Source organism: Cucurbita maxima, unplaced genomic scaffold, assembly GCF_002738345.1.
Source record: "Cucurbita maxima cultivar Rimu unplaced genomic scaffold, Cmax_1.0 Cma_Scf00032, whole genome shotgun sequence".
NCBI classification, from domain to species: Eukaryota; Viridiplantae; Streptophyta; class Magnoliopsida; order Cucurbitales; family Cucurbitaceae; genus Cucurbita; species Cucurbita maxima.
In genome coordinates this window covers 155,706-182,660 of record NW_019272048.1, presented here as the reverse complement: position 1 = coordinate 182,660, position 26,955 = coordinate 155,706, and the positions used below count along the sequence as shown (strand labels likewise).

Below are 26,955 nucleotides of genomic sequence, written 5' to 3'. Positions count from 1 at the left end.
AATGTGTTTTATAGATTAAAAAGTGATTTGTGATTAAAGAAAGTTATCCAAATCACGTCATTCTTTGATTACTGCTAATTATAGAATCAATAGTTTAAATGGGAAGTAGGTAGAAGCCGCGCAGAAAACGTAAAAAAACAAAAGTCGTTTTCTACAGATAGGCATGTAACTTGTGATTTTCCAAGATGGGCAGGCGTGGTTTCCCTGCTTTCTCTAATTATTATTTTTGTTCTTTTGGTATTTTGTTATGGTCAGCTCCTGAAATCCTGAACACCTGAATACTGCACGCTTCTTCTCATGGATCTCAACTTTAGGAGCGATTTGAGTTTTGGAATCTACTAGTTGTAATGGTTCAAGCCCACCGCTAGCAAATATTGTCCTTTTCGAGCTAGGGAGAGGTTTCCACACTCTTATAAAGGATATTTCGTTCTCGTTCTCCTCTCCAACCAATGTAGATTTTACAATTTATCCCTCTTTAGGAGCGAGCGTCTTCGTTGGCACTCGTTCCTTTCTCCAATCGATGTGGGACTCCCACCAAATCCACTTCCTTTGGGGAATAGCCTCCTCGCTAGCACATACCCCAATGTCTAGCTCTAATACCATTTGTAACGACACAAACCCACAATTAGTAGATATCATCTCTTTTAATTTTTCATTTCGGGCTTCTCCTCAAGACTTTTAAAACTCATGAGGTTTCCACACCCTTACAAACAAAAGGTGTTTCATTCTCCACCCCAATCGATGTGAAATCTCACGTTAGCTTAGTTATAACTATCTCAAATTGCAAGTATTTAACATTTAGGAAGTATTTCAAACATGTACACAATAAGAAAATATGGGTGTCAACAAATCGTTCTTCTTCATTCAAGTATTTAGAAGTGAAAATTTGAGCCTCCATCACACTAATTCTTAATATTCATGGAACCGTTCCAATGATATCCAAACTAACATCAAAGACCAGAGATTACAAAAAAAGAAAGAAAGAAAAGGCAGTAGGAGGGATTTGATTCTGACAGACCCAACACAATTCAATGACAAGGTAGAAGAAACACAATAAGGAATGAAGTCCTAAATTCTCAACCGAGCACATCCCCGAATCGCTCCACAGCATTTCGTCATCGAAGCTGCATGTCGCCATGTTGGCCTCTCGCCTCCTGTTGTCAATATGTCGACGTCCGACGTTGGTTTGATGTCCCAATTCAAACGGTCGGGACCGATATCCCCTCCGATCACGTAAATTTCATCTCTCAAACCAATCATCGCAAACCCAATTCGTTGCCGAAACTCGGATGCTGAAATAACAACCTTCCTCACTTCTCCATCGTGCTTGAAAATATGTCCATGGCTCATGACATAAAGTGAACCCTGGACAACAGCCATTGGACCTTGGAGCCAACCATAGTCTTCAACTCTCCATTCAAGCTGCACATCGTCTAAAATTTGCACTGTTGATAACCCCTTGTGCAAAACGTGCAACTTCCCTCCAATCACTACCCCTGTGCAAGCAGAATTGTGAGTATGGTGTAGATCAGGCAGTGGAATCCATACATCTCTATCAGGATCATACATTTCTGCCTGAGAAATCGATTTTCTGCAGCTAGTAAAACCACCCGCAACGACAATCCTTCCACCCAAGACACAGCACGCAAACATGGCACGTGGTACAAGCATTGATGCACGTTGAAACCACCGATGTATTATAGGATCATATGACCATACCTCATTGGTTGCAAAGTTCCTATCTTGATCACCAGTCAACGGATCAACGTCATCACTGCCACCGCCGAGCACAAACAACTTTCCAGCAGTGGAGACGGCACCAAAGTGTGCAAGATGCCTAATTCTCGATGGAAGTACAGGAATTGTTATCCAAAGGTCTCTGAGGGGGTCATAAAGCTGCCATAGATTCTCAGGTTCAAATGCGCATACGCATAATAGATCTTCTGATGATCCGATCTCCTGTCGAACTCTAAAAAGTTCAGAACTACGAATGGCAGCTAGCCAGGATTTAGAAACAAGCTCCAACTTTGGATAGAGGTGGAACGGAACACGAGCGAGGCACCTAAGGGCGACAGCGTCTGGGAGACCGTCAATCAATTCAGACATAATAATCACTTTTCATTCGTTTCTGATGACTATACACCACAGGTTGTATCTTATTCAGGAAGCAAGTAATCTGTGATGCCAACATTAGGTAACAATTTAGAAAATGAGAAGAAAGCATCTATTAGCATACACTGACAATATGGTAACATGGAGAAGAACCAAACAAAATCAAACTGTCACATGGTCTAGGAGAAAATTACTGCTTATAGCATGAATTCATGTAACTGATTAGAGAAGAGTCTCCATCCTTCCTGATGATCGGAAAATCTTACGAAACTGATAATTGAATTTTGAACCTATAAGCAGACGCTCATGACACGACACAGTGATGGATGTACGCTTACCATGTGATGTCTATGAACGAAGTCGTTATAAGAGTTCAATATAGATTCCAAAACATAGGTTTTAACCATCTAGAAAAAGGAAAAACTGCTTGAATGACAAGCATATGAAAAAAAAAAAGTGGATATAATCAATATTCAAATTTCTGACTAACACTATTGTGGAATTAACCAATAAATGGCTGGTGATCAGAAAAGAGTAATCTCATTCATTCTCAATAAAAATGGAGTAATATTTTATACCATCGAAATTTGATTTTGAATGATTAAATACTTGTTTGGAAGTGGTTTTGAACATGACCCCATGTTCCCATGTAAATGCATGGCATGATGTTTCTAGTTTCTAGTACCCAAGTTGTAGCCACTCAAACCCACCACTAATAGGTATTGTTTTCTTTGGACTTTCACTTTCGGGTTTCCCCTCAAAGTTTTTAAAAAGTGTTTACTAGGGAAAAGTTTTCACACCTTTATAAAGAATACTCCATTCCCCTCTCCTGTCGAAGTGGGATCTCACAATCCACCCTCTTTCGGGGCTCAACGTTCTCGTTGGCACTCGTTCCCTTCTCAAATCAATGTGGGATCTCACACAAACAGTCAAGTTTACCTCTAAACTTATAGAAGCTACGCGAAAATTGCGCAAAAAATAAACTTGTCATGAGCTTAAACCACAAAGTCCAAAGACAATGTCTTGAACGACCATTACTTAAATCAATAAGATCAGAGTTCAGATAGTAAAAGAAACCATTTGTTTTCCTGGAAAGGGAAGACTTGAATATATGCAAGACCAAATTAAACACAGAACAAGGTATCAAATTAAGATAAATGATAAATGTTCGCAACGGTGGGAAAAATGATAAACAACTATAAAAGTGATTCATTTTTGAACCCTTACATTTCAATGGAGGTTCTAAACAGTTTTTGATGCAGAAAATCTATATAAATCATTCCAATGGCCAAGAAGTAAAATTAATAACTTGAACGTATAAAAATTAACAAACTATCTAAGATGTGAGATCCCACATCGGTTGGAGAGGGAAACAAAACATTCTTTAGAAGGATGTGAAAACCTCTCCTTAGCAGATGCATTTTAAAAACCTTGAGGGGAAGCCTGAAAGGGAAAGCCCAAAGAGCATAATATCTACTAACAGTGAGTTTGAGCTGTTACAAATGGTATCAGAGTCAGACACTGGACGAATGTGCTGGCGAGGAGGTTGAACCCCAAAGGGGCATGGACACCAAGCGGTGTGTTAGCAAGGACGATAGGCCCCAAAGGGGGTGGATTGTAAGATTCCACCTTGATTGGAGAGGGGAACAAAACATTCTTTATAAGAATGTGGAAACCTCTCCCTAGCAAACACATTTTAAAAATCTTTAGGAGAAGCTTGAAAGAGAAAGCCCAAGATAATATCCGCTAACGGTGGGCTTGGGTTGTTACATAATATCTCATCCTACGTCCCGTTTCTTTATTTGATGATATCATTCTAGACTTATTCTTGAATATAGACTAAAGAATAACGCTTGAATTTGCCAAATATGAACTGATAATGGGAATAGCAGGAGGTACTCATGGCACTCAAGGCAGGAGATTTGTGATCAAAATCTTCCCACTCAAACTAAGATTAAAACTCAAAAAGAAGAAACAGAATTGATAATGCGGTAACAAGCTCCATCTGTTTGTGCATGATCCCGAGCCCCTGCACCTAAACTGGCTTGAAACTTCCAGGCTATATATCCGCATGAATTAAACTTCTCAGACTCTAATATCGAGGAAATTCTAGCCAACAACCTAAGGTACGCAAATCAATTTATACCCAACATCGAATCCCAAGACAATCACAAATTATAGCAAAACCTAAAATTTACGGAGGGGAAAAAAGGATGCAAACTCGAATGAACTCATAATCGTGCCATATACTCAAACGCCCGCAAACTCGGGGGGAAAGAAACGAATAAAATACATCGGAAATTTGCATTCCAAGTCAAACCAGACTCGAATTCAACCGGAAGAACGTGCCGATTCAAAAAAGAAAATTCAAGAATTGATGAACAATAACGAGAAATTGCAAAATGGGTGTAAATTGTATTGAGGCAGCATTGTAGAAGAAGATGAAAAGAAGTAGTAGTTATACCTGGGAGAAAGAAAGCCGCGAAAGAAGAAGAAATTTGCGGTGTGTTGCTCAGATTGCAGATACGGAGGACAGAAAAAGGGTAGCGTTGGATTGCTGCAATCAAGATTTAAGGCCCCAACAGTCCGAGAGGGATGACTTGAACGGGTTGGAGATTGAAACGAGTCAGACACAATCGAAAGAAGAAGAAGAAGGAAGCTTATGCAGGTTGTGTGTGTTCTTGAAGGCAATGTTCTAACTTCTGCCAAGCGTTTGGAGATTGAACAAAAAATGGAATACAGCTTTTGGAATTTTCAATTACATTCAACTTACGTTTACCCTAAACAGAATGGACGCTTGGGGGAATTCGGATATTCCCTAATTCCTTCCCGTTTCATTTCTTCTATTACACAAACTATGCACCAAACCTCCTCTCCCCTCTATGGCTAAAACAGACTTTTCACCAAACTCAGTCTCCTAACTTACCCGGGGGCAAAATAGACTTTTGACAAAACTTATCTAGGGGTAGAATAGACTTTTGAACCAAACCCGTCTCCTAACTTACATAAGGGTAGAATAGACTTTTGACGAAATTATAATTATGAATATCTCGTGAGGATCAATTTGCATGTAATGATTACTTTATGATGCAGCTTCTCTTGCCGTATATAAAAGTGCAACTTTTATGAAACAAGAGGCTCATGACTCCTTGTCATTAGATATGCACATATGATATGCACATATGAGTGTGACACTCTCCGTTGGCTTATGACTCCTTGTCATTAGATATGCACATATGCTCGATAAAAAATATATTAAAATGAATTATAAGGGAGGGATGGTGTTAGTTTTTTATCATTCCTGGGCTTCAGGGCCTAATCGAGCATTGTAAGAAGAGTGTCTTGGTGTTTTTCTTTGAGAATGGTTTTTGAGAATAGTGTCGAGTGGCACGGGTGTGGCGACAATACTCTCTGTCTCTTTAGTTGGAAGATGAAATATAAGACCAGACTTTGGCATGACATTAAAAAATGACTTGACATGAACATTTGAGGGTTCATACCTCAATAGTACTTGAATGGATGGATGCTCGAGAGGTCCCAAATATAAAGTTGACTTATGGGTCAATTCTCGATGAATGTGTTCAAGCGAACAGTAAAGACCAATGACATTCTAAGGTTCAACGTGACATCATGACGCATTAGTGAGACTCGAGAGGTTTTTTTTATAAGCATGACATTTGACTGTGACGCCATGGCAAGCATTATTATGCATAAGTGCTGAAATCACCTAATAAGCTCCAGTTGAATGTTTTAAAACTGTTTTGACTCAACTAGGGTCCCTAACACTTCCCGTTTAAGTTTCAAATCGATATTAAAGCTGGTAAGCTTTGACCTAGATGATGAAACAAGAAGCGACAATCCATTTGAAGGGTCTTGACCTAGAGTAGAGGTAATGTTGAGCCTTAAAGACTTGACCAAGAGTAGAAGCAAGTTGCCTAGAGTTGCAATTGAAATAAAATACACATACAAGAGACGTATATGACTGAATGAAGCTTAGTTCCACATAAGTCACGTTCAGTGAACGAGAAAAACACATTGCCTAAAGTTCGATGAAGCCACAAAGATGAACTAAAAAGTATACCGAACTTAAGTTCTCTAAAAGGTTAGTCATGATTGTGTGTAAATCATGACATCATACAGTTCGAAAGTCGAGCTCCCGAAAAATTCATTTATATACAAAGGGTTTATTGGTGTAACCAACGTGCCAAACCCACCCAATGGAAGCTCCAAACTATTGACCTTACAATGGTGAAGTATAACTTGGTTCATTGAAGTTGGTTGAACCCCAAAACCCAACATTCAAATCTACCAGACTGACCCTTCAAATTCCCCAAACTTACATAAACTACACAAACCTCCCATTGAAAGATGGCAGGACTGCAAATTCTCTTGAAATTCTCTGTTCATTTCAATGGCGATTTTGAAGGCCTTAGCGTTCATCTCAGTTGCAGCAACTATCTTGAGGAGTTGTTCAGTTGAAGGGCAGATTCGTTCGCCTTGCACGGCCTCAATGATCAACAATTTCACCCCATGTTTCAATGTCATCACTGGAAGTAGCAGCAATGGTTCTTCACAAAAGGAAAGTTGCTGCACCACACTGAGTTCGCTGTCGGGGATAAGCATGGACTGTGTCTGCCTTTTACTTACTGCTAATGTGCCTGTTCCTCTGCCCATCAATGCGGCCCTTGCGCTCATTCTTCCAAGTTCTTGTAACATTACTAACTTGCCTGCACAATGCAAAGGTAACAACTCATCACACCCTTTTCAATGATTTTTAAGTGTTTTAAGGGTTGGAAAAGCCTGACCAAATGGTGTGTAGTCCAATCTCACCGCTAGATGTTGTTCACTTTTCATTTCGAGCTGTTACAAATGGTATCAGAGTCAGACACCGGATGATATGTCAACGAGGAGGCTGAGCCCTGAACGAGGAGGTGTGTCAACAAGGGGTGGATTGTGAGATCCCACATCAGTTGTGGAGGAGAACGAAATATTTTTTATAAGGGTGTGGAAACCTCTCCCTAGCAAACGCATCTTAAAAGTCTTGAGGGAAAACCCGAAGAGGACAATATTTACTAGCGGTGGGCTTGGGATGTTACAAATGATATCATAGCCATACATTAGGCGATGTGTCAGTGAGGACGTTAGGCCCCGAAGGGGGTGGATTGTGAGATCCCACATCGGTTGAAGATGAGAACAAAACATTCTTTACAAGAGTGTGGAAACCTCTCCCTCACAAACGCGTTTAAAAACTTTGAGGGAGGAAAAGCTCAAAGAGGACAATATTTCCTAACGATGGGCTTGAACGGTTAACAATTTCTTAGATTTTATGAGTTTTAACGTTGGTCTTGATCATATCTTGCAGCATCAGCTTCTCCCCTGCCATCACCAGGTATGATAATCTTCTCTAGTTCTCATCAAATTTCTTTTACATCACTAGATCAATGAAAACTCAGAGTAAGAGAGGGTTGAAAATTTGATTCTTCTGTAATTGACAGGACCTGTCTCACTTGGACCAGCTGCACCATCTCCTACTGCAGCTGCTTCTCCTCTAAGCCCACAAGGTAACCTCCATGTGCATGATTATCTAATCTTGTCATCAACATTAAGAATGAGCAGATTCACATCTATTCAATATAAAACGGTTAGGAATTATAATATTATTTCCTCGAACAAAGTACATTATAGAGCCTTTTTAGAGGCCTATGGAGCCCTTGAACAGCCTCCACTTAATCGAGGCTCGACTCCTTTTCTAGAGTACTTGAATAAAGTACACTCTTTGTTTGACACTTCAATCACTTTTAACTACACCTTCGAAGTTCACAACTTCTTTGTTCGATATTTAAGGATCCTATTGACATAGCAAAATTAAGGGCATGACTTTGATACCATATTCGAAATTACGGACCTCACAATGGTATGATATTGTCTTGAGCATAAGCTCTAATGGCTTTATTTTGGGCTTCTCCAAAATGTCTCATACCAATGAAGATATATTTCTTACCTATAAACTCAATACCATTGTGATCCTAAATTAGACTAACTCCCCATGGTGAGGAAAGTTCATTAGTACTTACAATTGATCTTTCATTTGTGTGGGCAGTTTCCAAAGCAGTAGCAGTAGCTCCGGCACCAGAAAGCAGCCAGCCTCAGCCGCAGAAATTGACACCGACGTATTCTCCGGCGGAATCGCAAGCTCCAGAAGCAGCCCACCGTCGGATCCGACCGGTTTTAGCTCCATCCGCATCTACTCCATCTTGTTCCCGCTCACCATCTCTCTTGCTGATTTCCATAGCCGTGATGGTCTTCAAATCCCATTGAACAGTTGTTTTGCTTTCGTTCCTCTACTAATTGAATGTGCTTGATGCACGTTTGTTTCCCTCTTTTCACTCTGCAAAAACGTTCAGAAATCGAAACTTCATTCCGATTTCGATGCCAGTTCTGATATATCTTTAATCAAATGTGATGTTACAACAGTGAATGTGCAAATCAGAACAATTGATGAATATCGGCAACAAACAAATAAACATAAACAGAAGAATTGGAAAAAATCTAAGCGAATGGTTGAACAGGCGATTCAATGGTAGGTATGGAAGACATGCATTGGAATTGAAAATCGGAACCACAAACCCTTAAACCACCCACCTAGGTTAATAGGAGCATCATTGGTGTCCAAAATCAAGCATCGAAATGCGCTGTAAGACCATTCTCCAACTCCATCCATGTCCTTCATCATCGCTCATCGAAGCACTGAGATACAACATGAAGTCAGCCACGATTTCATTTTGTTGACACACTATCCCCACAAATTTTAAAGGGAACTTAACTCCTATATTCATTTTTTAGTCTCGGTTTCGTCCAATCTTAGGTGAGGTTTGTACTCACCAACCAAACGTCACCTGTGCGGATTCCAAGTTTCTTCGGCAACACGCTCTCGCGTGTGCATGTTCATTCGTCTGCTACACATCAACATCACGTCTCATTGTCATCTCGGATCCTAACAATACAACCCATGTCTTGGCTTGCTTGGACACATCCATTGAAAACTGATCCATGTGTCGATCATCTCATCGGGACATCTCGAACATCCATCCATCTAGGTTCTTATTAGGCATTGGACTCTCCCATGTCCATGCTAGACCATTTACGACATTCGTTTCGGATAACGGGTGCATTATCCAACCTCCAACACACAAGCTAGGGCGCAATATCGGTCCAACTATGTCGTCCAGTACTGTCCTTGAAAAACTCATTTCAAAAGAAGTCGATTGAGACACTCGTCTAGGAACGCTCACCTTCATTGTGACACACACATGTACCACATAGTAGCTTGCTTAGGTTACATGACCCAAAGGGATATAGAGCTGACATCATGCCTCCCCTATAGTACATTTTGAGTCATTTCCAATCCTTATCGAGTAGTGGTCATTTTTTGCAAAATAATATACGACCTCGTGCATAGTCCGTTGGGTATTCAATTGACACCAAATTTGTTGAGTCTTTCATCTTTCATATAGATAGACTTAATTCTCGAGCCGCATGTCCAAACTCATATTGAAACTTCGACTTCTGAGGTTATGGCCCGAGGCCGTACCCGACCCTCTTTAAACTTGTTTTCGACACTAATGTCACCTCATTCTCCCATTTTACATATGCCTCAACTTAGCTTCAATGCATACTCTTGATGAGTTAGATGATTCACCGTCCTCTTCAGTCGCATCATGACACTTCTCAATCTTGGCCCTCACGTGGTTAGATAGGTGCCATTTGAAGGTCGTCCCTTGTCAGTTTTGCGCGTGAGATCATGGCCTATTTTCTTTCCGTTGATAGAGACATAGGGAACTAAGATATAAACAAAAGCTTCACAGACCCGACCAGGGATATGCGAACAACGACGGTGATGCGATTGATGGGGCAGAGGTTTTGAGTGTGGATTTAAGTTCAATCAGAATGGAGGCTCCTCTGTTAGGAGGTAGAAAGAGACGATCCGAGCACTGCATCTGCCTAGCTCAGTGACTGATACTACTCGTCTTATTACAGGTGTTGTTCGTCGTATTCTACTAAGTTATCACTTACGGGACTTGGGTTTTTGTGCATGCTGACTCATACATTTTTCTTGTCACTGATTGAATACTATGTGTCTCTGCGATCTGCTTGGATTTTCTACTCAGTATATATCATCCATGTTCTACGTTGTAGTGGAAGTGCAGGAACTCATTATCTGAATGATGAACTGTAGATTGTTGGAGTACTTGTGAAGATATTGGCTGCAGTAGCTTTGGTATTTGCGTTACTTTTAAATGGGTTGGAAGGCTGCTGAAAAGCTTATTTGGTACTGGAAGATTCTTTTGGGTGATAATACAAGGGAAACTTTATGTAGATAAATATCTTATTTTCTCCTGTTGCTGGTCGTGATTGTTTGTATTTGCCCTAGGTGATGATCGGTAGAGGCAAGGTGCGAGATCCTACAGCGGTTGGGAAAGTAAACGAAACATTCTTTATAAGAGTGTTGAAACCTCTCTCTAGCAAACGCGTTTTAAAAATCTTGAGGAGAAGCCCAAAAATGAAAGGTTAAAGAGGACAATATCTGCTAGCGGTGGGCTTAGACTGTTACAAATGGTATTAGAGCCAAACACCGGACGATGTGCCAATGATGAGGCTGAGCCCCAAAGGGGGGTGGATACGAGGTGGTGTGCCAACAAGGACGTTGGGCCTCGAATGAAAGTGGATTGTGAGATCCCACATCGGCTGGGGAGGAGAACGAAACATTCTTTATAAGGGTGTGGAAACTTCTCTCTAGCCGACGTTTTTTAAAAACCTTTAAAAACCTTGAGAGGAAGCCTGGGACAATATCTGCTAATAGTGGGCTTGAGCCGTTATAAATGGTGTCAGTTGGGGAAGAGAACGAAATCCTTTACAAGGATGTGGAAACCTCTCCCTAGCAAACGCTTTTTAAAAACCTTTAAAACCTTGAGAGGAAGCCCGAAACGGAAAGCCAAAGAGGACAATATCTGCTAATGGTGGGCTTGAGCCGTTACAAATGGTATTAGAGGCAGATACCAGGTGATGTTCCAACGAGGAGGTTGAGCCCTAAAGGGGGTAGATTGTGAGATCCCACATCGGTTGGGGAGGAGAACATAACATCCTTTGTAAGTGTATAGAAACTTCTCTCTAGCATACGCGTTTTAAAAACATTAAGGGAAATCTCGAAAGGAAAAACCTAAAAAGAACAATATCTGCTAGCGGTGAGCTTATACCGTTATATGAGAAACTGGTTTAGTTAAGCCGGGTTGGTTAGAACATCGTAGCCAAATTGGACAATTAAAGGTTTAGAGTTGAGCTCTCTCATGTTTAATTGCTGTGCTTAGGCCCCTTCTGGCATGCGTTTAATAATGTAGGCAGTTGAGTTGTGCAATGTCTAGTCTGTTGGCTTTGATTTGCTATCAAGTTTTTTTTTCCTCTCCTCGTACCCTCTCTGTGTATGAGGGCTTGACACCATATGAATATCTGTAAAGTCGATCTTTTAGAGTTCCATCTTCAAAGTTCAGAAAGGGACTGAATAATGAGTTCAAGTAATGACATTACAAAGCTGACTTTATACTTCTCTCCATGTATGAAATGTCTAAGCTGTTGTTTGGATGCTATCATTGATTGTTATTTGGTTTGATGTTATTAGGATCGCCCAACAATCCACATGCTTGATCTAGATGAACACAAAGAACAAGAGAGAAAATGAAATGAGAACTCTGCTAAAGGTTTTGTATTGATGACTTCATATATGTACAGTAGAGAGATTATAGAGAACATAGAGAATATAGAGAATAGATAAAGTACATTTACAAAGCTTTGACTAAGGGAATATATATACGGTTCAACTTACTATATATAGCTTTACCCGATATAATCATCTACTATATATAACTATATCATATATAGTAGCTAGGATATAGCTTTTTACTATACATAGCTATTTATTATTTATTACAATTTACTCATTTACCATATATATAGCTTTAGTATGCATAACCGTTGACTAAACTATAAATAAGCAACTGGCTCCATAACCTAAGCGATGTTTTTCCTCGACCTAGCATTATTCTTTTGCAGGAAGCCTTGTAAAGTTGGTGTTATATAGTTTTACTATAAATAAGCAGCATGCTCCATAACCTAACAGATGTCGCATCATGCTCCATAACCCAACAAATGTTTTTAACCTAACAGATGCCGCAGCATGCTCCATAACCCAACAGATATTTTGCCTCGAACTAGAGCATTGACAAACATTGTTCTTTTGCAGGAAGCCTAACCTACGGTGCTAAAAAGCATCGATCGTGAAGTAGGGAATGATCATGAGTCCAGGCTGGTGTTCCCAAATGTACAACTGGCTGGTTCTTATTTGAGAGCCTGCAGTGCTAAAAAGTATAGATCGTAAAGTAGGGAATGATCATGAGTTTATAAGTAAAAAGGTTCTTATTTGAGAGCCTACAATGTTAAAAAGCATCGAATAGAATCTTCAATGGAAAATATACCTAAATATACCTCAGAGCCCGAACATGAGGATGCTTTGAAGAACAAACCTCTTGGTAAGATTATTCACCGTCTGTGGGAATCGAACCCACAACCACATGGTTAAAAGCCATGCGCTAAGATAAGCATTAGTGTTGCAGAGAATGATAGGATAAATGGGAAAAAGATTATGTTACAAGATGCTAGCTTTACACTCCATGTTCTACCGATCTTTCTTTGCTTTCTTCACCCTCTTTTATTTGAACCAGAGAAGGAAAAGATCATTCAACGAGCAGCCATTGATTTATCCAATGGTATTTACTTTCATTGTGATAACTTGGGTGCCAAGTTTCTGATTTGACACTTCACTGCAAATGATTAACCACAGAGGCCGATTCGTACTCTGTATGTTATTTTCCAAGCTGACTTGCTTTTCTTTTTGTAGCAACACAGACAAAACTTAAAGGTACATACGTACATGGAGTGCTGAACCAAATCAAGTGCTTTCTGTCTTGTAACTGTTGGGAAAAGGATGGATTCGTTGGGTTCCATTGCTCGTGGAGTAATTGGGCACACCCCCTCCTTTCATTATCATCACCAAAACAAAGATGGAGAGATTTCTACAGATTCTGAGAACTGGTAATGATCTTTCCACACAGTTTTGGTTGTGTTCTATCATATATGGCTTTTGCATATTGTTGACTCCTGAAATTTTGAATCTTTCAACTCTTTTCCTACTGATATTGACAATCACATGCGGCTTTAACAAGTAAAGTCGGGCTCTAGCTAAAGTTTTTGTTAGGTCCCACGTCGGTTGGAGAGGAGAATGAAGCATTCTTTATAAGGTTGTGGAAACCTCTCCTTAACAGACTCGTTCTAGCTAAAATTTTTGTTAGGTCCCACATCGGTTGAAGAGGTGAACGAAGTATTCCCTATAGGGGTGTGAAAACCTCTCTTTAGTAGACGCATTCCAGCTAAAATTTTTGTTAGGTCCCACATCGGTTGGAGAGGGTAACGAAGCATTCCTTATAAGAGTGTGCAAACCTCCCCCTAGAAGACGCGTTCTAGCGAAAGTTTTTGTTAGGTTCTACATCGGTTGGAGGGGAAACAAAGCATTCATTATAAGGGAACGGAAACCTCTCCCTAGCAGACGCATTCTATCTAAAGTTTTTGTTAGGTCCCACATCGGTTAGAGAGGGGAACGAAGCATTTCTTATAAGGGTGTGGAAGCCTCCCCCTAACATATGTGTTCTAGCTAAATTTTTTGTTAGGTCCTACATCGGTTGGAGAGGAGAACGAAGCATTCATTATAAGGGAACGGAAACCTCTCCCTAGCAGACGTGTTCCAGCTAAAGTTTTTGTTAGGTCCCACATCAGTTGGAGAAGGGAACGAAACATTCCTTATAAGGGTGTGGAAACCTCCCCTTAGCAGATGCGTTCCAGCTAAAATTTTTGTTAGATCCTACATCGGTTAGAGAGGGGAACGAAGCATTCCTTATAAGGGGGTGGAAACCTCCCCTTAGCAGACGCGTTCCAGCTAAAATTTTTGTTAGATCCTACATCGGTTGGAGAGAGGAACGAAACATTCTTTATAAGGATGTGGAAACCTCTCTCTAGTAGACACGTTTTAAAATCGTGAGGCTGACGGCGATACGTAACGGACCAAACCAGACAATATCGGTTAGCGGTGAGCTTGTACCGTTATAGTTTTAAATTCGAGCCAGCCAAACCCAACATTATCTGTCAAAAAAAACCAGAGATCTGCATGAAAATGAATGCTTGATTTCCAAAGTTGCACGGATTCAAATAACTTCTGTTTTGACCTTTGAATATGAAGTCTGCAGCTAAGACGACAGAAAGCTAACAATGTTGTTCATAATTTGGACAGTGTTTCTTGAATAGACATTATTTCAACAACTGATTAATGATGTCTTTATGTTTCCACAAAGATAGCTCAAAATGAAAAACCCTTTATCTATTTGTGGCAAATTTTCCAGTAAATTAGGGAAGGGATCAGCAAAAGGTAATGGCTGTCTCTGTGGATTTTGATTATGCAATAAGTCAGCATATGAACAGTGGGATGGTGCCAAATTTTCCAAAAGAATCAGTCTTTTCCCAACGTGATTCTGTTCCATTTTTGCACCAACCCTTACCACTGTTTGTGATCATATATGGACATGCATGTTCATGCTTACTCACGTGAGATCACGTGTCCAAATGTACCACCTCGTCAAAACCTTGTCTCATTTTCATTAGTATGGAAATTTGAGTGTTCCGACCTTAAGAGAATGAGTATATATTAATTAGTGTGGAGCTATGGTTATTTTGTGTAACGGACTAAGCTCAGTGTTAGCAGATATTATCTTCTTTGAGCCTTTCCTTATAGGCTTTCCTTCAATTTTAAAACACATATGCTAGGTAAAAGTTTTCACACCTTTATAATGAATGCATGCCTTCGCAGGCATACCACTCGATGTCTGGCTTTGATACCTTTTGTGACAGCCCAATGCCACTGTTAATAGATATTGTTTGCTTTAGTCCATTACATATCGTTGTCAGCTTCAAGATTTTAAAACTCATATGCTAGGGAGAAATTTCCACACCCTTATAAGGAATGTGTGTCCTCGCTCGCACTACTCGATGTCTGGCTTTGATACCATTTGTAACAGCTCAAGTCCATCACTAACAGATATTATCTGCTTTGGTCCGTAACGTATCGTCGTTAGCTTCAAGGTTTTAAAATGTGTCTCTTAGGGAAAGGTTTCCATACCCTTATAAAGAATGATTCGTTCTCCTCTCCAACCACTATGGGATCTCACACTTTGGCTTAAGTTTCAATCTCCGCTTTATTTGGTCACCATGATGCGGAGTCTCGTTTTTCTTACTATGTATTATCAATTTCTATCTTTAAATCACAACCACCCAGATAAAGAAAACTCTAAATTATTTAGTGGAATTAATTGAACCCCTCCCTGATTGAATGAACAAGGATCCATATCAACATCTAAAATCAGCTGCAAAACTGATAGTTTTTAATTGGTTCTTGACCAAATTGCCTGAAGAGAGAGCAGGATACAAAAGCATTATTGCATCAGATAATATTTAAAGGGTATGAATATTTGTTTAAGTTGTACAATATTCAAACCAAAGCATTATTGCTTAAGTGTTGGTATAGGAAGTGGCCTAAGCTGTATATAAAATTGACTTGACAAGTAGATGCATGTGAGATAGAATCATTCAACTATAGGGTCGGTTGCTGGTTTATAAATAATGTCTAATACTTTTTTCAATCAACAAATGATTTAGTTTTTGTACCAATAATGCCAGTTGAGAGCCAAGATAGCCATTGGTGTGGCCATATGGCCCAGCTAGCGGCTTCCATGCCATGAAAAAGATAATCTCGTTTGAATGTTTTATCTTTTCATTCCTTTCAATATTCTGCCATCGTTTTCATATCAGGAAGCATATTGGTGTAGGATTGAATTATTCTGAAAACAAACCCTGTGAGACCCCACGTCGATTACAGAGGTGAACGAAATATTTCTTATAAAGATGTGGAAACCTCTCTCTAATATATGTGTTTTAAAACTATGAGGTTGACAGCGATACGTAACAGGACGGTGGGTTTGAGCTGTTACAAATGATATTAGAGTCAGACATTGGGTGTTGTGTTGCGTGGACGCTGGGCCTTCAAGAAGGGTAGATTGTGAGATCCCACATTGATTGGAAAAGGGAACGAGGGTGGGAAAACCTCTCCCTAGTAGACGCGTTTTAAAACCGTGAGGCTGACGACGATACGTAATGGGCCAAAGCAAACAATATCTGCTAGCGGTGGATTTGGGTGGTTACAAACCCACTAATAGAAAGAAAAGAAAAAACAAAACGAACAAAACAACCTGTGTGAGAAAAGATATTGTTATTTATCAATGAAAGGTCAATAACTAGCTGGACGGAACAAAGTCTAGCAAGGTTGTCTGTAGTAAGCCTAGCAGCCAGCCAAGGATAATTACGTGGAAAAACATGGAAAATATTTATGTTGTTAGGATCGTACAACAACGCACATACTCGATTTAGATGAACACAAAAAACAAGAGAGAGAAAATGTAAAGAGGAATACTGATTAAAGATTTATATTGATGACTTCAGTATGTACAATAAGAGAATACATTTTCTAGAAGATGTAGATCTATGAAGATAAAAAACTCAAAGATGGGGCTGAGAAATTTGATGGATCCGGTTTCAGTTTCTAGATCGAGTATGTGTCGGATACTATGACCACATAGTAGTGGAAGCTGGATATTATGACTACGGAGCAGTGGAAGTTCAAGGATCGACATGCGCTAGGGTTGACTTGTTTGACCCTGTCCAGAAACGTGGCGTGCAACATCATCAAGAAGAAGACAACGTATATGTGTGTATAAATGAATTTAAAGCATTGATTTTGTGTTCATCTAGCTCAAGTGTGTGCGTTGTTGTGCAATCCTAACATATATGTGTATAACTATGTATTTATTTGTGATTTGATTATAGAACTAGCCAACAAAGAACATAATGGCAACCACAGAGAGAAGATGTTGACTTCTCCGTTGAAGCGTCGGGGTGGAGATTTGAACTTTTGACCTGTTGATTGATAATATATATCGAAGCTAGTAGAGTTATGCTCACGTTGACAAATGAATAAATCTACTCTGTGTCCTTTTCCATCCAACGGTTGTGAACGAGTAAAATATCGAACTTTTTAGTAAAGCCATTGGTGTGAAACTATGTCCACCCAACTACAAAACTAAGTGCAAATGAGTGTACAAATATGGGAGAATGTTTGGTTATTCATTTGGACAAAGTCTCATGATTATTATTGTACAGCAATTTTCTGAGTCCATGCAAATAACATATCTCATACGTTATAACAGCAGCATTCATTTTACAGGTATGCTTTTTGGACAGCTTATGAAAGTCAGAAGTTACATATGAATATATGGTGAGCTATTTACTGCAGTTCTAGCCACACTTAAAGTAAAAGTGTATATATTCTTGAAACGTAAAGTTTGTAAAAACGTCCCTTGTAAGGGTGTGGAAACCTCTCCTAAGAAGACACGTTTAAAAAACCGTGAGACTGACGGTGATATGTAATAGGTCAAAACAGACAATATTTGCTAGCGGTGGGTTTGGGTTATTACAAACGATATCAAAACCAGACACCAGGCAGTGTGCCACAAAGGATGTTGGGCTTCCAAAGAAGGTGGATTGTGAGATCCCACGTCAGTTGGATAGAAGAATGAAACATTGCTTATAAGGGTGTGAAAATCTCTTCCTAGCAGACGTGTTTAAAAAACCGTGAGACTGACAGCGATACATAACGGGTCAAAGCAGACAATATTTGTTAGCGGTGGTTTTGGGTTGTTACAAATGGTATCATAGCTAAATACCGAATGGTGTGCCAGCGAGAACGTTGGACTCCCAAAGAGGGTGGATTGTGAGATCCTACATCAGTTGGAGAGGAGAACGAAACATTTCTTAGAAGGGTGTAGAAACTTCTTCCTAGTAGACGCGTTTGAAAAACCACGAAGCTGACGGCAATACATAACGGGCCAAAACGGAGAGAAAACGAGAGGTACTTTGAAGAGACTGATATACAATGGTACAATAAGATTAGACAGAGGAAGAAGAAAGCAGTAGGGTCAGACAGAGTAAAGGGTAAGGCCATCCACACTCATGGCTTTTGGGCCACTACCAACCATCCAACCCTTTAAGATTGAATTCTCTGTGCTTTCAAAATGGTAACTTTCTTAGGCTGTTTTGGTGAAACTTAGAATGGGGTCACACCCAGTTTGTTTACCAAGTAGCAGTAGCCGTAGCAGCTGTGGTTTCACTGTTCAACCAATCCATTCACCAATTAGGACCTGCCATTGCCTTAAAAAGGAGCCTGAAACTCCATAATTTGGGTTGAAAAAGTGAAAAGTGGAGACAAAATATGAATGGATTCATAGCTTTATTTTATTCCCCACTTGTAGTTGCAGTTTGATGTCATCTGTACAATGGAATATTAAGCGACAAATGAAAACAGCAAAAAAGTATCCTAATCCTAATCCTTCCTCTACTTATTTCCTTTCATTTCAAAGGGCAACCGTGTGTAGCAGTGAGTATTATAGCCACGAAGCCACCGACTCGAGCATATGATATAATCAACTAACACCAGCTACTCATTTACGACACTCGACCAGTCGATTTCTAGCAGCCAAAAAAGTTGACAAAGCCTCAAGATATTTAAGATATCAACACTCAAAGAGCAACTGTATATCAATATGTCAATATATATTTTAATCCTTGCTCTTACCTTGCTACTGATATCATGTTTGGGTCAGCTAAAGTTCTGAAGTAGTGTCGATAAAAAGCTCGTGTCGAGAAGAGTTTCATCTGAAATAGGATGAACAAAATGCAATGAGGAAAAGAGAAAGTGTAACGGCCCAAGCCCTACCGGTAGCAGATATTGTCCTCTTTGGGCTTTCCCGCAAGGTTTTTAAAACGCGTCTGCTAGGGAGAGGTTTCCACACCCTTATGATGTTTCGTTCTCCTCCCCAACCAATGTGGGATCTCACAGAAATGAACCGACATGGATTTTTAAAGGAAGTTGAGCCACACCAACCTTCTCTTTTGGATTTTAGCATTAGAAGCCTTCATAATTATGGAGACAAATGAGCTTTTTGGAAGTGCCCACCTGCAGAATAGAACCTTTAATGAGAAACATGGCTAGAAAGTGCACATACTCCAAAAACAACACATTCTATTCTTAAAGTCAATGGCATCAAGTTCGTACTTTAGTTGTCGAACATGTGAGGCATTCTATTTAACTCAAAAAACGAACCAGTGGCCACCATGATCTGCAGCAATATGAAGATTCGTGCGTTGGGAAGATTCGCCGAAGAAACTATGTCCCGAATAGCCATTCGTGTTTTGGCAGTAGCTCTTCAGCTTCAATCTTTGTATTGGAATAACTCAGACCCTTCTTAATCCAGTTAGGAGATAGGGACTCAACCTCAGCCAAAAACACACTACAAACTAGCCTATGGTCTGAGAATCTCGACTCGCCACGAACATAAGACAATTGATTCAGACCCCTACCGTACCACAATATTCGATCACACCTTCATGTAAAAAGCCATAATCATAAATGGAGTAATTGGGGAAAAGGCTAATGTATATTCGATCACGCCTTTAAGGATAGAGAAGTTACCAAGCAGGAGTTCTCCGCTTTTCTTTCGGGTACCGGGCATCTCCCGAGTATCTATCCGAGTTGTAAGAATACTTGTAGGTCGGAGGGAAACAGATCTTCCCTTCTTCCCATCCTTCAAAAACGTGCCCACGTCTTCGTTCTATCCTCAGCTGACAACATGAACCATCATGCTCTCAGTTTCATTAGCTCTTGGATAAAAGTACACTAAACTTCGAGAGAGTTAACACGAACTTGCCTGGTCGTTCTCCAATAGAGCTCTCCAGTTATGCATCTCGACGAGAGCCTTAGCGGATCGATAAGACAAGGCAATCCTATAATTCAAATCGCCCAGCCAGATAATCCGACTGAACCAAGAAGTTCATTGATTCAACAGAGTACAGAGAAACAGGAACCAAATATGATAGTACATGAAGGATAAACTAGGAACCAAATATGATAGTACATGAAGGATAAACTTACTCATGCTCTAGAACCGTTTGAGGGTAGTGCTCAACTTCCATGCCATTAACTCTTGGGAACCTAGTTTTCCTCAGTATCTCCATAACGTCAGCGTTCCTCCGGAGCTCGTCGCCCTCCTTCTGTCCTGACGATAAGTGACTACAAATGAAGCAGAAGCTTGTTTGGTGCAGTGACATGCTAATCGAGATAGCTCCCTACAACACCAGAAGTAAATCATGGCCTACTTTTAACAAGTTCCTAAATCTTAGTAAAGTAGAAAAGATTACCTTATTTCCAAGATAACCCATCAATCCTCTGCCTACACAAGACACTCTCAAGTTACGGACATCATCCCTCAGATCTCTCTTCACCCAAACAGTAAGAAATATACCAACCATTTGTTTACTAGCAACTAAACAATACCTCGAGCGCTCGGGTTGCCTATCTCCATCATCGACGGAGAAGGAACCACAGCGGGAAATGGGTGAATTGTGGGAGACAAATGGTGAGTCCCCTTGTCCATTGTCTTCATCAGATGAACCCCACCTGCAAGTGGGGTCATAGTCACTTGGCCTATGCCCAAACATAACCTGATCGAAGTCACTGAACCGTCGATCAAATTGAGCTTTTTGTGTCGAAATGTTATTATCCATTCTCATACTACGGCTATTGGACTGAAATGATTGTCGATGGAAGAATGACAACGCCTTGTGCTTTGTTGATCCATCAAAATCTGCATCCATATTAGTGCCAGGAAGAGTATTTAGAGTCTTTCTAATAAGAGCAAGCCATTTCTTAGCTGGGCCATTGTCTTCTGTTCCCAACACATTGCCAGCATTCAGAGGAACAATTTCCTGAAAACTGGATTTCAAAAACAAAGACAAACTCTTCTATCATTTACACAAACATCAAGTCTTATAAAAAGATTTGAATTCTGAGCTGTAGAACACACCCAAGAACGTATATATCTGCAGGAGTTGAGCTAGGAAGCCAATCATCAAGACTTAAATGATTTGGAGGAGATTTTCCAGCAACATTCCAAGTGGCTACAAATATTCTGTCATTCAAACAGAACGGAGAAATTATGAACAGCTAAAGAGTATTAGCTAATTAGGGAACGATCATAGGTTTATAAGTAAGGAATATCATTTTATACCATTGTGGAGGGACGTGATTCCTAACAAAGAGAACATACCTGTAATTGTTAACGTCGTAGGTCTGTGGAGCATCAAATTCAAGACTATGCTGGAGGATTCCTTCAAAATTCCTCTTGCTTGATCCTTCTGGAAATGTATACAGAAAAAAGCATATGAAATGAATTAAAAAGTAAACTTTATTTGAAATAATGATGAGTGAGATCTTGATCCTATACCTGTTTGGCTTTTCTTGATAGCGCATGCCTCCTCTAGATGGCTGTTCTTCCAGTTTTCATGCCCGCCTGAAAAAAGAATACCATAAAGCTGTTTAAAAACCCTCATTTTCGATGGATCTTGAGCAGACCCAGTAATGTTAATGGCAAATTATCGTTCGAAAAGAAGGACTCCCCACCAAAAACACTATCATCTGCCTCGAAATCTTCTGATTTGTTCTTGATATTCAGCCATTTCTTGAATAATGTCTTGGTTCTTGAAAGCTTCCGTTGAAGAACGAAGAGAACAAGAAAAATTCAATGATTTTGGACAAAACCCAGAAAAATAGAGACAAACAGAACTCAAAAAAGTAGTGGCATAGTTCTAAACCTTGCTTTTCTTGGAATTTCCATCTCTCATTGCTGGGAAATCCCAATGATTCTTAAAGGCGTAAGAGTAAAATCAATCAAACAACAAGAATTAAAACAAAACCCAAATGCGGTATTCAACTCATAGCTTGTTTATCATGAGAATCTGAATCCCCTGTTTTTCCAAAGAGAAAAACAGAGAAAATGAGAGAAACCCAGCTGAATGTGGTGTGTTTCACATAGTAATTAGAGGGTAAAGAAGAGAATGAGGTTAGGAAAAAGGAAAATGGAGGGGTTTCTCTTTGTTTCTCTGTTTCTCTCCCTCTTGTGAGTTTGTGTGCAAATTCTGCGTGTTTCGAGAAAGCGAAATTAACCCAAAATCCAAGACGGACCCAAGTTGAAGGGCATTTGTTCTAATTGGTCACCCACTCAAAACCAACAGTGCACAGACCCCTCCTCCTCTCCCAGCCCACTCTCTCTGTCTAGAATGGTCAGTAAAGTTAGGTTTCAAGTTTGATGTAGGCTAGAATAGAACAGAGTACGGAGTGCTATCCCTTCAACTCTCTGATCTTCTGGGAGGAGAAAACACAGTGAAACAAGGAGAAAATTGGGGCTTCTGGCTTGTTCTTCTGGGTGTAAATCAAAATTTTGTGGAGTAGAACCAAACACCTTTTATAAGGCTATGGAACCTCTCTCTAACTGTTTATGAGGGTCCGACACTGGGTATGGACCTTTTATATGTATTAGTGGTGGACTTTGACGGTTACAAATGGTATGTGAGTCAGATACTGGGTGATGTGTCAGCAAGTAGACTAAGCTTTGAACATGGTGGATTTGGTAGAGATTCCGCCTTGATTGGAGAAATGAATGAATAGCCTCGAAAGAGGAGAATTGTGAGATCACACATCGGTTGAGAAGGAGAACGAAACACCCTTGATAAAAGTAGGAAAAACTCGAAGAAGACAATATCTAGGGTGAAGCACAAACTGTAGGGATTAAGGAAGTGCCATTAATTAATTACTCCGAGGAACTTCCATAAATGAATTTGTCCCACATTCAACTTTGACAGTGATGAGAAAGTGTGGATCTTCCCCTGCCCCTCTGACCAATTCTCTATTGTTTCGTCAAACTATAAATTATTGCCTCTTGATTTTTCTTCCCTTAAAAAGCATATATGTCCATTCAAACTAATAGCCAATTACACACACATACAAAGGCCTGGTTGATATGTTATGGGCGTATAATTACTCGGTTTACTCGGTTCATGGCCTCGTTTCACTGGTCTTGCACATCCCGAGGAGAGAAAGGATATTGTTTGAGAGCTGCAAGATCGAATCGTAGAGCTTGATTGACTACCCGAAAAGGGAATTGTCTTAAAGTCTTGACATCAGTGTTAGATGGTTGAAGGAGAAATAGTACAAGTATAAGAGTCCACTCTGTACTTTAAGGAATGCAACTTAACATGTGCTCGGTTAGACACGAGTTTGTTATCGATCCTAACTCAAACATCATAGTGTTTCAAGATCTCTCTTTTGTAGGACAACTCAGATTAGGATCCCTATCAAATGTCAATTTGGACAGCTATTCCCGACTAGATTTTTGCAGTAATAGATACCATTTTATTAATCCGAGGGACATCTTCTTGCAATTTTTTGAGCATGGATATCCTTTTGAAGCTTTGGTTTGAGAGAACCAAGAGTAATGTGTCAAATGGGAAGCAATCCACCACCACCAAATTAGGGTTTATGTTTTTGTTTGAGATTCAACTCCTTCCAACTTACATTGGGGTAACAAAGATGAGATTTTGAGAAGCACCCACATTGGGAAAACACACCCTTTACATAATTTTTAACTTAGATTTAGGATCTAGTTAGGGAATTTAGGGTTACCCCACGCCCCAAGGGATTGCCTAGGGTGGTCACTAAAGCCACATTCCAAGGCTTATCTCATCTATTTCTTCAAAAGTGACCTTTTTTTTTTCTTCATCTTACTACACAATACACACCTACATTCCTTCGCGTGTGGGAGACGGTTTGTTGGCTATCTGATGGAACCCTTATATATGTAACAATTCAAACTCATCGCTAATAAATGTTGTCCGTTTTTGCTCATTGTACATCATTGTTAGCCTCACAGTTTTAAAACACGTCTATTAGAGAGAGATTTTCACACTCTTATAAGGAATGTTTTTTTCCTTTCTCCAACAGATGTGGGATGGAAGGCCCAACATCCTTGTTGGCCCACCGCCCGGTGTCTGGCTCTGATACCATTTGTAACAGCCCTAGCCCACCTCTAACAAATATTGTCTACTTTGGCTCATTACGTGTTAATGTCAGCCTTATGGTTTTAAAGCGCATCTACTAGGGAGAGGTTTCCACATCTTTATAAGAAATGTTTCGTTCCTCTCTCCAACCAAAGATCACGTATTTGTTTAAATTGCTGTCAGTTAGTGTCTAATTAAATATCCGTTAGGAGTTAGATTTAGTTTTTTATTTGATTTACTCTTGATTTGATTAGATTTTGTTTTGATTTAATTTGTTTATTCTAGATATCTCTTTGTATTCTCTGTATATATATAGAGCATTCTTGCTCTTCAAAATTTATCAATCTTCTCATCAACCATTCAATATGGAAGGAGAATCTAGTTTTTCCGCTGTTGCACCACCAATCTTCGATGGAGACAATTATCAAATGTGGGCAGTTCGTATGGAGACTTATTTGGAGGCATTGGATCTTTGGGAAGCAATAGAAGAGGATTACGAGGTCCCTCCGCTTCCAGCAAATCCTACTGTAGCACAAATCAAATTATAAAAGGAAAAGAAGACAAGGAAATCAAAGGCGAAAGCTTGCCTATTTGTCGCTGTATCTCAAATGATCTTCATGCGAATAATGTCCCTCAAAACAGCAAAGGAAATCTGGGATTATCTCAAAGCAGAATATGAAGGAGATGAGAGGATTCGTGGAATGAAAGTCCTGAATTTGATAGGGATTTCGAGTTGCAAAAGATGAAGGAGTCTGAATCGGTGAAAGAGTACTCTGACAGACTTCTCAGCATTGCCAATAAGGTAAGATTACTTGGTTCTGTATTAAATGATTCCAGGATCGTTGAAAAGTTGCTAGTCACTGGTCAAGAGAAGTTTGAAACCACCATTACTACTCTAGAGAACACCAAAGACTTGTCAAAGATTTCTCTTACAGAGCTCTTGAATGCTTTACAAGCACAAGAGTAAAAGAGGTCTATGAGGCAAGAAAGGGTGATTGAAGATGCCTTACCTGTTAAGCATCAAGACAACAGTAGGTATAAAAACAAGAAAATTTTCAAAAACCAATCGACGTATGGAGATCCATCTGCAAATTATCAGAAGACAAAAGAAGGAGGTTTCAAAAAATCCTATCCACCTTGCCGCCATTGTGAGAAGAAAGGTCATCCACCATACAAGTGTTGGAGAAGACCTGACGCCTTCTGCTCCAAATGCAATTAACTTGGACATGAAACTGTGATCTGTAAAGCCAAAAATCAGGTGAAAGAAGTAGATGCACAGGTAGTTGATTAAGAAGAGGAAGAAGAAGATCAATTGTTTGTGGCCACTTGTTTCTCAGACAAAGAATCAAGCGAGAGCTGGTTGATTGACAGTGGGTGCACAAATCATATGACATATGACAAAGAGTTTTTTGAAGAATTAAGAGACTCTGAAGTCAAGAGAGTGAGGATTGACAACGGTGAACACTTGGAAGTCAAAGGAAAAGGCACAGTAGCTATAACAAGTTATGAAGGTACAAAATTTATTCCAGATGTTTTATTTGTACCTAAAATTGATCAAAATCTCTTAAGTGTTGTCAGTTACTTGATAAAGGCTATAAATGTTTGATCAAAGATGTTAGTGGCAAAGACTTGTTCAATGTCAAAATGAAAGGAAAAATTTTTGCTCTAAATCCGATGGAGAAAGAGCAGATGGCCTTTATATCCAAAGCTAGTGCCACTGAGATTTGGCACAAAAGACTTGGGCACTTTCATCATCGAGGTTTGCTTCAGATGCATTCAAAGAAGTTGGTAGAAGGACTCGCTGACATTAATGATGGCATGCCTCCTTGCCGTACTTGTAATTTTGGGAAGCAACATAGGCAATCCTTTCCTAAACAGGCATGGAGAGCCTCGAAAAAACTTCAGCTTGTTCATACTGAGCTTTGTGGTCCTCAGCAAACACCATCATTAAATGGTAATCTTTATTACATTGCTTTTATTAATGATCTAGCAAGAATGTGTTGGATATTCTTGTTGAAGCAAAAATCAAAAGTTGCGGGTGTATTTTGGAAATTCAAAGCCAAAGTTGAGAATGAAGGTGCATGCTTGATTCAGACCATAAGATCAGATAATAGCAAGGAATACACTTCAGAAACTTTTAACAGGTTTTGTGAGGAGGCTAGAATTGGAATTGAACATCAATTGATAACACCATACACTCCTCAACAAAATGACGTCAGTAAAAGGAGGAATAGATTCATAATGGAGATGACGAGATGCATGCTTCATGAGAAGGATCTTCCAAAATGTTTTTGGGGAAAAGCAGCAAACACTATTATGTGCTTGCAAATCAAATTTCAACAAAAGCTATGAAGGACTTGACACTAGTGGAAGTTTGGTATGGTTACAAACATTCTTTAAAGTTCCTTAGAGTATTTGGGTGTCTTTGCTTCACTTACATTCCACAGGTCAAGCGTGATAAGCTTGACAAAAAGTCAGAAGTTGGCATCTTTGTTGGCAAGTTAGAAGAGTCTGAAGATGAACGACTAAAATTGTCTGAAGATGAACAACAAGATGTTTTGGTTGATGATGCACCTGTCAGAGGAGGAGCTTTCAGTGATCGAGAAAAACAAAATCTGGGAGTTGGTTGATCGACCTCTAAACAGAAAGATAATTGGAGCAAGATGGGTGTTCAGAAAAAAAAAAAAAAAA

At 39.7% G+C, this 26,955-nt stretch overlaps 2 protein-coding genes, 1 long non-coding RNA gene and 1 pseudogene across 3 annotated transcripts; 1 reads left to right on the top strand and 3 right to left on the bottom strand.

Moving 5' to 3' along the window:
- Positions 1-844: 844 nt before the first annotated feature.
- LOC111466917 (F-box/kelch-repeat protein SKIP30) lies at positions 845-4,934 on the bottom strand. The gene is made up of 2 exons (XM_023111601.1): positions 4,577-4,934; positions 845-2,176 (listed from the first exon to the last, which is right to left on the bottom strand). The coding sequence occupies exon 2, from the start codon at positions 2,104-2,106 to the stop codon at positions 1,069-1,071; it is 1,038 nt and encodes a 345-aa protein (XP_022967369.1). The 5' UTR covers positions 2,107-2,176; positions 4,577-4,934; the 3' UTR covers positions 845-1,068.
- A 1,244-nt stretch (positions 4,935-6,178) lies between these two features.
- Positions 6,179-8,333, bottom strand: LOC111466924. Its single transcript, XR_002714445.1, has 3 exons — positions 8,187-8,333; positions 7,611-7,696; positions 6,179-6,839 (listed from the first exon to the last, which is right to left on the bottom strand). It is a non-coding gene; the product is annotated as an uncharacterized LOC111466924 (long non-coding RNA).
- Positions 6,478-8,579, top strand: LOC111466920 (vegetative cell wall protein gp1-like). Its single transcript, XM_023111604.1, has 4 exons — positions 6,478-6,854; positions 7,475-7,501; positions 7,608-7,673; positions 8,213-8,579. Exons 1-4 carry the CDS (start codon positions 6,524-6,526, stop codon positions 8,428-8,430), a joined length of 642 nt encoding a protein of 213 aa, XP_022967372.1. The 5' UTR covers positions 6,478-6,523; the 3' UTR covers positions 8,431-8,579.
- Positions 8,580-19,163: 10,584 nt separating this feature from the next.
- Positions 19,164-22,597, bottom strand: LOC111466913 (annotated as a pseudogene).
- Between the last annotated feature and the right edge of the window lie 4,358 nt (positions 22,598-26,955).